The 11,979-nt window shown below is 41.1% G+C and overlaps 1 protein-coding gene across 1 annotated transcript in view; it reads right to left on the reverse strand.

Annotated features, from left to right (window-relative positions):
* The window catches only part of man1a2 (mannosidase, alpha, class 1A, member 2), a 154,113-nt gene extending 142,562 nt beyond the window's left edge, over nucleotides 1-11,551 (reverse strand). Inside the window, exon 1 of the mRNA XM_038272044.1 lies at nucleotides 11,267-11,551. Coding sequence (XP_038127972.1) covers nucleotides 11,267-11,398 — 132 coding nt within the window. The 5' untranslated portion in view covers nucleotides 11,399-11,551. The remainder of the gene's footprint in view (nucleotides 1-11,266) is intronic.
* Between the last annotated feature and the right edge of the window lie 428 nt (nucleotides 11,552-11,979).

Raw genomic sequence — 11,979 nt, forward strand, 5'->3', positions numbered from 1 at the left:
GATTTTTACTCTGACATAGTTTTTCTCACTTCAAGCCCTATACAATGTAGCTGCTAACAGTGCAGTGAAGAGAACGTGATCTGTAAAACGCAATAGGCTCTATGTGCAACTCCACTACTTCCTGAACTTAAAGCAGCTAATTTATTTAATGTCTTTCATTAGCAGCTAAACTTATGAATCCAGGTGTGTCTGGTCATTGTCGTCATGGTTGAGTGAAAATAATTTTATTCATAAAAGCCAATCTGATATTAAACACTTTTATCGTTAATATCACAGGGTTTCCTCGTACTCTACATTCCAACTTGGTGGGTCGACTTCTTCCCTGTCGCCAAATCCGTGAAAGTGATAAAAACACTCTTATTTTCTACTCTTAGTTATTGTGATGCTGAATATAAACTGATTTCTGCAGATGGGCGTTCTCAAGGCTCTTGACAAAATTAACTAGAGAGGAATTTATGAGCCTTGAAGGGATTAAATGAGGGGGATCATTCTTAGTGTTCCTCAGAAAAACAGAGGAGGAGAAGGATAATGAGGATGAGGATGATGATGATGATTGCACATGTTTCATAAAGGAGGAACATAAATTAACTCACAGCAGAAAAGATTAAAAAGACCAAACAGCTGGAAGAGAAACAGTTAAAGGAAAAGTGAAGCAAAGAAATAGTGATGGACGACAATGTAGCCTCATATACATGGACAGACCTGGTGGGAATAATGTTTAAGGCCGTCAGTGGAACATGGTTAGGAATATAAAACTGACTGATGAATGTTGAGGCTGAAGACAGGGACGTTTATATCTCTTTCTTGCAGATATCCCTAATTTTTAATCGGAAATCACTGTGGTCTCGCACCAACACGTCTGGGAGAGCGGTACCTTTCAAACCGGCAGAAAGGGGACTCCTTTGGTCATTGATTTATCTGGACTTTGCAGCCACAGTCCACGGCTCTGCAGGGACGCAGCACATGCTCCAGCGCCGGCCGCAGATCTGTAATCGCTGCCTTTTTCACTGAAGTCACAGCTGAGCGAATGGTGAGCCAAATCGACAGGCAGCTCCAGGGAGCTCAAACATTGCCCCCCCTACCCCCACTCGATGAGCCAGCTAGGATCATTAATGGACTTTTTTCATTCCTCTGCAGCGATTATGCGCCGCAATTAGCTGTAATCACCGACCAATTCTGGGAAGGCTGAAAAACTTTCCTAAGAAAGTCTCACTCAGGGTGTCTGTAAAGGTTAAAATGCTTCATCTGAATTCATGTCATAAAAAGAGGCCTTTATATATTAAATTAAATCTAACTGGGATTGGGATATCTCAAAAGAGCATGTTTTATAAATACTAACCGTTGAAGTGAAGAGATGCACTGTCTGCGTGGATCGAAAGTGTTTCTCAAAGGAATCCTTCATGTCACAAGTCTTTGCCAGAGTTTCTAGCGTATTTGAAAAAGGCTTCAATGTCAAATCTTTCTGTTAGCTGCCTCTGGCCAATCATAAATTACCAGTGGAGTCCGTCAAGTCCTGCAAATTAGGCTGGGGCCGTCCAATCAAAGAGGGCGTCTAGTTGAATTCAAATAGGTTGATGCGGAGTGCTTCTTTTAAATGAGTTTAGGAGGAAGGTCAGTAGAAGCAGATTGTTTAAAAAAAAGAAGACTAAAATATATCACCTGATGTACCAAGCTCTACTATCTTAAGTTGTAATTTATTTGCAATATTTTAGAAATCCCAGAGCTTAAGCAAGCTGGGAGATTTATTTTTTATGAGCGTACTGGGGGAAGGATCGCTTTTTTTGTATGCTACACCTATTAACAGGGTCAATCGGGCGACAGTGTCGTCAGATGTTGGAGTTTGCCCTAAAATCGAAGGCTTGACGTTTTAAGTATCATCGTGTGTTTCAGTGTCGTTGGGCAAGACGCTGGAGCTGCATTGTCTTCTGATGGTGGTCAGAGGGGTTGGTGGCACCAGTGTATGGCAGCCTCGCTTCTGTCAGTGAGCCCCAGGGCAGCTGTGGCTACAATGTAGTTTGCCACTGTCAGTGTGTGAGAGAATGACTGAATGTAGTGTAAAGTGTTTTGGTCAAGTCTCCTGACTTGAAAAAGTGCTATTAGTAAAAACCATTTACCAATACAGCAACATCAGTATTGATTACACCTGTTTTACCATCTCTACAATAATTTTACAACCATGCACATCTTGACTAAGAAGTCGTCCACTTCGCCCAAAATTTGCAATGTCTGAGAGGTGAGGCTCAAAATGACTCTAGATGCTCCCATCACTGTGCATTTTACACAGCAGATCAGCAAGCAGAACCAATTCAGACCATCAACGTCAACTCAGGTCCTGCCATAAATATTTATAATTTTAACCAGATTTTATAGATAAATTACTGTGAAACACCAAAAAGCCAGCACTAATGATACAGTTTGCATGCATTGAAGGAATGATGGAAAATTTCCTAGTCAAATTCTGTTTGTTACCATTTACAACCTTTAAATTAACTTGAGTTTATTCTATTTATTACCTTTAACTAACCCTGTATATCGTCTTTTTTTCCTCCTTTCTCTGTTGATCCTTTCTCCATGTTGGAGGTGATGTTCATTGCTCTTATGATCAGACTGACCCAGAGACGTTGCTCTGATCCACCTGCAGCTACGCACCATGCTGCAGTATGAGTGGCAAAACACTGATGTAGAGCTAACTTAGCTAATTATTCATTACACTTTACTCCACTTTACATGTAGGCTGTTGCAATAGCAATACATTTTTATTGAAGAAATAATATTTTAGAAGCCTGTTCCTATAGGTTCAGATTTAAACCTTCACAAAGAGGAACGACAATCTGCTAAAAACACCATCTATAGATCTGAGGTCAATGAAAGGAAAGGAGGTGAAACTGGCCCAGAAAATTTGGTTCATCTTCCGTCTCCATCATTGCATCCTAACTGGGCTTTTGGTGTGTTTTGTAAAAAAGAGAAAGGTGACACACGTCATCCCGTATCATCATCTGTCATAAATCAGAGCTGGAAGGATTTTATCATTGGTGTGATTTAGATTTGAGTTATGGGTCATATCCTAAACCTCTGGATTAATGAAACGACAGAAAGTTGTTTTCAAAAATAGTTTTGTTTAACTATCCAACAAAAGAGACTATTTTTCAAAAGGCTTGAGTTCACAGATTCCAACTGAACCATTTACTTCTGGCAGCCTGGTGTGTTTTATTGCTTGCTGTGGCTTTTAGAGAAAGCTCTTCCCTAAAAACCCGTAAAATGAGCGTAATTTATTCACTCATAAGGGGTAAGTGAGACAAGCGGTGCTTTCAGAGGGCCGTTTCTGTTGTTTTTTCACAGCACACCTGCAATTTGGGTTTTCCAACCAATCAGACGTTTCCTAAATTGAATCTGATTTCTACACAGCTGCACAATAAAAGGGGCGACGAAACCCAAGGCTGTAAGCTCTGTTTCCCATCAGCTTCGCCATAACACAGCTGCTCTAAAGAGCCGCTAAAAGTCTGCTGCCATAAAACATCAACAAGCAACCTGTGATACTCGAGACAAAAGCAGGTAGCAGTTCCACATTCAGAAGCTAAATATTTCCCCATCAGTGCCAAACAGAGGAGAACGAGGTCAGCAGATTTAGAGGAGTGTCCATTTCTAAAAAGCTCCGACTGATCGACTCCTTCCTATGGTCGTTTGTTTACTATTTCGTCTCCCATTTCTCCACCTGAACCATCACATTTAGACCTTAAACCTTAAAGCTTTGGGCCAACATTAGATGCAAAAACAGTCCCGACCAGCCTAATCATGGACCCCAACAGTCTCCTAAAGTTGTGCTTTGGTATGCAGCACCAATATGTTAGCGGCAAGTCCTTCAACGTGTTAGGAAGGTGCTTATTCTAACAGACGCTCGGTCGGATGGAGATCTGGGGCTTTGGAGGCCAAACATGCTCTTCAGAACCTTCCTGAACCTTTAATGATGAGGACGGCCTCCGCCATCACTGCCTTTATAGGGGAAAATGGTCTTTAATGCTTATGAACACAGTAATTGCCAAAGAAGTATCTGTTTCTTTTGTCCACAAGATACAAAATGAGATATTGTTTTAATTGTTAATTGTTTTGTTATAATTAATTCAATTCAGTTTATTCATAAAGCGCCAATTCACAACACATCATCTCAAGCATATCATAGTCAAATTATGTTTTTATTGATAACAGTAGGTTATTTCTGAGCTATTTCTCCAATTTGTCGACAGCTGTTTGTTAAAAATTGAGACGTTACTGACAAAGCTTGGATTAAAAGGAGTTTTAATTCTACTTTACAAAAAAAAAAAATAGATGAATATTTTTGGTCCTTTTCAACCTGCTCTAGCAAACATAACTATGGGAGCTAATTTCCCTAAGAAAGCTAAATAGATAAATGCCACATAGTACACACAATTATGAGATATAAAATCATAATATGAAATTCTGTCAGAATATCGATTTTTAATGTGATAATAATGAGACTCAAAGTCAAAAGGAGATTAAAAAAAAGTCATGATGTTGACTTTTATAGTCATAATTATGAAATGTCATAATAAATGTATTAAATGTGAAGTTAGGTTTGAACCCCAGTCGGCCTCAGCAGATGGCCGCTCACACTGAGCCTGGTTCTGCTGGAGGTTTCTTCCTGTTAAAAGGGAGTTTTTCCTCTCCACTGTCACTATAAGCATGCTTGGTGTGAGGGATGCCCTTCGAGTCAATGCAATCAGCGGGTTTTCCTTATACCCCTTTCCCACTGGCCAAATAGCCGGTTTAAACCAGAGAACAATCTGCTTTTAGTGGCAGTGGGAATGGCTGACTGACCCGTGTCGACGAAGTTCAAAAAACTCGGCAAGTGTCCAGTGTTAAAATCGCATCGGCTCTGATCGGCCGGCTGTGGGAACACCAGAGTTTGGTCGACCTGCTAATTTATGTGTCACCATTGAGCGTAACATATAGACGCCAATACACCGTGCCAGTCGCATCTGATCTAACAAGCCCAAAGAACTTTGTATTTGATGAACATGGCGCAGCTCTAGTAAATGGGAACTGAATGCACAAAAGGAAAAAAACAAAGTACGGATACTAAGCCCTGACTTCGTTCCATGTTGCTCTCCACTGTTTACTTTCCTGATTTCTGTCCGCTGGTGACATCATCAAGACTAACCCAGCGTGATGGTGTCACCAGACATGCAAAAGTGGGGGGGACAGAGGCCATGCAGCTTGTCAGCGGGGGAGTCAGACAGCTGATTGTTAGCATTTGAAAAACTTGGGTTAACTCAATAACTTCAGTGAGAAAAGAGGCTTTAGATAGAAAACTTTTAACCAAACCAACTATTTGATCTGGTTGAATTGTCTTTGTAAAGTGCCTTCAGATGACATGTGTTGTGAAATGCTGCTATATAAATAAACTGAACTGATTAATGAGGTTCAGTCATAAATTTGAGTTAATTATGAATTTATAAGTCAAAATCATGACTTGGGCCCCTTTGCGGATTAACAAGGTTCTGCTACCATGTTTGTCTCACAGATCCAACAAGCTGCAGCCAACTGGGTATTCCTGCACTTTTCTATCAGAACAAGAACAAACTATTTTAGCTTTTTGAGCTGCAGCTGTCTGCTGGACTGAACGGCATAAACCGGCCTTCACTCCCGTTTTCCCCTTCGGCTGTCGAACAGTTCCTTCCGTTCTTGCTTAAATCCAGGAATGCTTCAAAGAGCTGCGGTATGCTCACACAATTTGAATATTTACACTGCCCTTTGTTAGGACTTCTGGCTGTTGGACTAAAATGCTCAATTGCTGCCAAACACAAAGGATAAAATAAATATGATCAAAGTTGTGTAGCTCGCCTGTCAGTGTATGTATCATTCTGCTCTAACAATGTTAGCTGTAAAAAAAATATTTTAGAGCCTGATTACATCACAGACATCCTATAGAGGATCTTCAGGCTGTTAAACAGAAGAAAGTGCAGAACCGGAGCTGTTTGGAAAAGCATCAATAAACAAATAAAGAGAAAGCTGGTTTAAAATAATTTAAAGAAAAGCAGGGCCACTGTCAGAGAGAAGGTTGTTATGTCTGCACAGAATTCAGATCAGGATATTTTTAATCAATCATGTTATTATTATTTTCTGTTATTCTTGTACCACATTTTCTGGCAAAGATCTTTAGAAATTTCTAGTTAGACTCAAATATAACAAACATCAAAACTCCAATTCAACAGCTTGGAGCCACTGTTTTACAATGCGACAGGTTAATTGGCCTGGTAGCACCATTAATTACATAAACACATTTATTCCAACTATTCTCATGCAGAAGCCAGTCGGTCACAAAGGAAACAACAGAAAAGCAGAGCTTAAAAAAATAGTTTTGAATTTTGCTCTCCTGAATGCTTGATGAAAAATGCATTTGAAGGGAACAAAAGCAACATTTCTGCAGAAAGGGCTGGAATAAAGCAGCAGGAGTTCTCAGATGGATTTGGCTAATGGCCACGACTGCTGCATGTTTAGTTGGGCAGTTCACATTGAACATATGAAAAAAAGGCGTGAACAACATGAACACATGTGAGGACTGACCAAAATGTAACCAATAATTACCACTAAGATACGACAGGGCGATGATAACTCTATTGAGATTTGCTGGTGAAGAGTTTCAGGTCATAGTCATTCCATTATGGCTAACAAATGAAGCTAAACGACCCCCAATCCTAAGGAGTGGACCCATTTGTCTGTTTGAATTTACATGTTTTAAAAACCAATACAAGGCTTTGTTGTGCTACTGTATAAAACTCGAACTCAACGCTAGTCCAGACATTTTGAATTGAAAAAGCTTCCTGGATGGTAAGCGAAACATCTTCAAACTTGGAAAAAGTGATTTGTATTCTATTTTTTTTTATTTTTTTTTTAGTTTTAACAGCACTAGTGACTTGTTTTTCTAACAATAGGCTTAGAGGAAAGGGGGTATGAGAGAGGGGAAGAGACATGCGACAAAGGACCACAAGTCGGATTTGAATTCGGGTCGTTCACGTCGAGGACTGAGGCCTCCGTACATGAGTCGTGGCGCACGAACCACTGCGTCACCTGCCCGCCACTTTTATTTTCTTTTTTTGGAATGCATTGAGATTTGTAATATATTTCATGTCTAAAACAATAATATGGTGGCTGCTAGCACATAGAAACCATCCTTCAACCAACCATCAACTGGAAGCTCTGCTTTGCTAAGCTCTAAACATAATTGAAACTGATTTGACCTCCTGAATAGACAAAAAACCATGTTAGATGAGGCTGTGGTGTTTAGAGTTCATTGAGAATCAATGGGGATAGGAACACCCGCCACCTGTTTCTCCAGAGGCTTATGTAGTTCCGACTTAAGCCGGGCATACACTCTAAGATTTTTTTGCCCTTTTCAGGTCGATTCTCTAGTCGTGCTAGAATATTTTCGATAGGGCCGACTTTAAGCCTGATCGAACATTCCTGCATAGTGTAGTATACAAGGGGTAACGAGGGGCGATTAGCCTCTCACGACCAACTCCCAATAAGAAATCGTGAGGTCGGGAGAAATTCAGACATCTTTGAAATTCAGTCGGCCGCCATGAGGTGTTTGTGGACTAAAATCCTGCTGTTGAGCAGAGCTAGGAGTGGATTTACCAGAACCTCGAGCACTGTGCATGTGCAAAAAAAAGGAAGTTTTTCTTGTTCCAGATTGATGAGTCCGACCAGCGCCATCTCTCGGTGCTCAGTCCTGTGGTTTTTGGACGTACAGTGTGAGCTGGTAGATCGCATCAGATCGTCAGGTCGCACATTGTACACTGCAACTTCGTCGTACAGTTTTAATTGTAGCTACGCGCAACAATTGAAAATATCGCACAGTGTATGCCCGGCTTAAGACCGACCCCAGGCCTATTTTAGTCGCGGCAGCAGGTTTTTGGGTCTGGCAGGAAAAGTGGCGGAGTTACAAAGTAGAACATATCTACTTTGGAGGAAACTTTCCATTTTAAAGTACTTTAAAAAACTTAATAAACCAGTTAGTGCTCATTTTTTACACTTTGATTAATCAAGGAAAAAATAAAAAGGTATTAATAAAATACCAGCTAAATGAAGAGCATCATTAGGTGTATTAGTATCAATAAATCCTTAGCATCACTTGTCACTGTTAGCAGTTGACATTTAAAGGGAAAGTTGACATTGATGTCCTTTTCCACTGGTGTTGGATCAGTCCATATAGAGTGATCAACACCATAAATATGATTTAGCGCTTATTGCTGGGCAATAAAGCCACAAAAATCAAACTATACAGGAAAACAATGAGAGCTGGCTGCGGAATTTTGATTAAACAGACTCAACTTCACTAACAGGTAATAAGTGGGAGTGGGGTCACCAGTAGTAGTGTGAACTTGATTTGCATCATTTTCTAAATGCTCTCATTTTTAGCATAAGCGTTATTAAACAGAACTGTAAAAAGACATTTGTAGATCAAGCGATATGCATGTTGTATCAGTAGTCCTGCAGATCTTTAGGGAATTCTGCCTCCATTTTATAAAAAATGTTTAATATTTTATCTGTTGTGATTAATGCTTTATTAGTTAAGTTGTTCTTTATTTTTGCACTGAAACTGTTGGGCAATTTTGCAAACACACCCATCAAAATCGTGACTAATGTTATTGATGCATCAGAAGCCATTCTTTCACTGCAACCTAACTGACATGATTAGGTTTGTTTAACATCTATAAAGATACTCAGATATCGCATTCTTTCCTATTATCCTGCAGCCCAACCCTGGGCTTAGATGATCCAACATCACAACAAACATAAATGATGAGCCAGATGTGAAAACACCTGGAATATTTCTTTTTAGAATGATTGTCAGGAGATCCCAAGATCGTCAGCTTCAACCTAAAGACGAATCAGCTAAAAAAAAGCATTTAAATTATCTGTAGGTATAGATTTTATCCAGTTTTTTCTCTACCTCATGGATCCATATTACAAAGCCTACAGAGAACGGAGCAAAAATACCCGTCAGATCTAAGGTTAGTGGATGTTTTAGTTCCATGCTGAGGGAATTACAGCTTTCTGTAAACAAGCGACTTTGATAGAGGATGCTGGATCACCTCTGTGAACCTCTCAGCATCAAAATGCAACCAAGACATAAAGGATGCAAAGCTCGTGTATTCCACTCGCACAGACTGTTCTGCAGGGTTATGAGGTTTTCTCCTTGGATTTGTGAGGCAATCAGGAAAGGAGGATTGTGCTGTTGCCCATACAGCTGCCTCATCCTTGCTCATTTGGGGGTGTATGGCATTCTCTCTGCATGGCAATTATGAAAAGGAACAAAAGAGGCTTTTAGAGACAAAGGCGGCTTGGAGAAAACGGGTCTACTCCTCTGCACAGCGAGTGCTCTGACTCCAAGTGCTGTTTCATGAGACACGATATGAGGCAATTATGCAAGCAAACTTGCAGAAAGGGGAGAGGAAGGAGAGCAAAGCAGAGCAGAGGGGCTGATGCCCTGGCACCATGTCTAAAGAGAACAGCACCAGATAGCACCATCTGCATTCTGCACATGCACTGTCTGTCTGGCCTGCTGCGGCCGTCAGTAGGAGCTGGCTCTGAGTCAGGCAGCGGGCAACAGCAATTATTCCAACACGCAAACTAGAGTCACATGTCCAAGTTAAACTGTCTGAGAAACATGAACGTTATGATCGTCCTTCATACAACAGGTGCCATGAGAAAATCTGCCGCCTTCGTTTCTATAAATCTAAAAGATGATTGATCTTATTGATCGACTGAAGGATAATTTATAATAGTAATTATAAATTACTATAATTAATCATTCATAATAGTATCGGGCGAGGCCCCGATCCAGCACTAAAATGGTGGCATCGGCGAGAACCAACAAAATGGGCATCGATACCATTTTGAGAGCCTAAAGTTTATTCAACTATTGTCACCCATTGCAGGAAGGCAATAAAAAGTTCTACTGGATTCACTTTGTATTAGTCTTTTTCCTGCTTCACAAAGGTAGGCAGCAGCTTGACAAAGCCATGATGGCAATTATTTTACATCCAAGTAGCATGCAGTGAGCTCTCCTCACACACCATCATTATGGGCTTTGCTTTCACAGCAACCTGCTGTCGCCATAGGCTGTCGCTATCCGACAGCGGCAACTAATATCAAAGATGGCGCAAGGACCGTGCAGTGGAGGAGGAGTTACGTGAACAACGGAGCAAAAGCAGTGATTATCTGAATGGTCGGTTTAAGCCGGGGATAGACTCCGCGATTTTTCAATCGTTGCAAGCAGCTACAGCTCACACTGTGTGAGATCACAAGTGAATGATGTATTTCTCACACTGTGCGGCACGACGCTCTGATGCGATCTACCTGCTCACACTGTACGTCTAAAAACAACGTCGTACTCAGGTCCGCAGTGAGATGCCGCTACTCGGACTCGTCTATCCAGAAGCCAAACCAGTAGAAGAGGAATATGAAGCTAGCTAGAAAGAAACGCGCTGCTTTGGCAATGTGTGCAATTTTGTGCTGACAGCCCTAAAAAGAAAAGGTGACGACGTATTTGGACAAAGACATGGCTGAGCAAACGTGGCTACTACCGTCTGTCAGTTTTATAGAAAGAACGCCATTTCACCCGCACCCCGCCATGCTTCTGTGTTTTCATCTGAGAGAAAGAAAAAGTAGAATCCTTGTTTGCGCACACCCACTGAGCGATCGGTCAGTGAACGACGGTCCACTGAAAATCAAACATGTTTGTTGTAAAACATTCATGTTCAAAATAAGACGCACAAATGTTTGCATCCAGTAGCATAAGACAGTTAGCTAGTCCATCAGTTGAGTGCAAATCTAAATAACAAAAGTGATGAACTGATGTCACCCTGAGCTAAAGAAAACCAAGGAGTCTATAACCGAAAGAAATCTACATTTGCCAAAAAGTAAATCTTTATCAGTGCAATGCTATAAATGAATAGCCGGGCCTTAACTGACATCTAAGAAGTTAACATCCCTATGCGATACCCATGAAAACATGCTGACATGCAAAAGGAAAAAACCCAGAAACATCAACCACTTCTTCACTGCTAATTATTCATTTAAATAAATACATTTCCAATGAAGCTTGTAGCTTCAACATAATGAAATGTGCAATAGATTGCATACAGTTTCCTCCCTCACCATTAGGGGGCACATTGATGGAATCAAGCAGGAAGTTTAAATCAAGCCACACCATCCAGTAACTTCTACACAGAGATGTTCTTACCTCTCTGATCTTATCCCGCTTTTCTTTGATGTCCGCCTCCAGTGGCTCCCCGTCGCTGACCCCGACCACTTTAGGCATGGGGACAGGGGGTAAGGGTTTAGGGCCCGCTTCCTTCTTCTTTAGATCCTCCATAACTTTTGCCTTTTCCGTCTGGATCTCAGCCTTGAGCTCCTTATGAGACTTTCGCAACTTCTCTTTGGCCTCCTGCAGTGCTCGCTCGTGGTCGGCACGAATCTTGTTGCGTAGGCTCTCCTCCTCCTCCCTGCAGAAAAAAGGTCAGAAAATCAGAAAAGGTATCAACCAGCTCTGAAGCTAATTTCTCAGAACATATCAGGTCCTGTGAAAAATTAATCCGTTTGCATCAACAGCATGAAACCTTTGGTGCATCAGCTGTGAGAGAGATGCTTCTATTTGCAATTTTCTGTTGTAGAGATGCTCAATGAGAGCAGGTAGCCTGAGGTTTACAACCACTGCAGGAAATGGAGTAAAATGTCTCCACTTCCAGTTTAGATCATTATGAATGAAGAAGAAAAAAAGAAGCCTCCCAGCCTCTTGGGAAGCCAAACCTAAACCTAACTAATCCATAGTTGCATTGACAGGCACAGATGAACCCAATGATGACAGTTGGCACTCCTGCAATGACAGTGAAACATTAGGCTGCACCTCCATGAGGCCAAACGAGCCCCAGGATGTTGACTTTGCTCTGTCCCATG

This window comes from Cyprinodon tularosa, unplaced genomic scaffold, assembly GCF_016077235.1.
Source record: "Cyprinodon tularosa strain WSP-4 unplaced genomic scaffold, ASM1607723v1 ctg815, whole genome shotgun sequence".
In the NCBI taxonomy this organism is placed as follows: domain Eukaryota; kingdom Metazoa; phylum Chordata; class Actinopteri; order Cyprinodontiformes; family Cyprinodontidae; genus Cyprinodon; species Cyprinodon tularosa.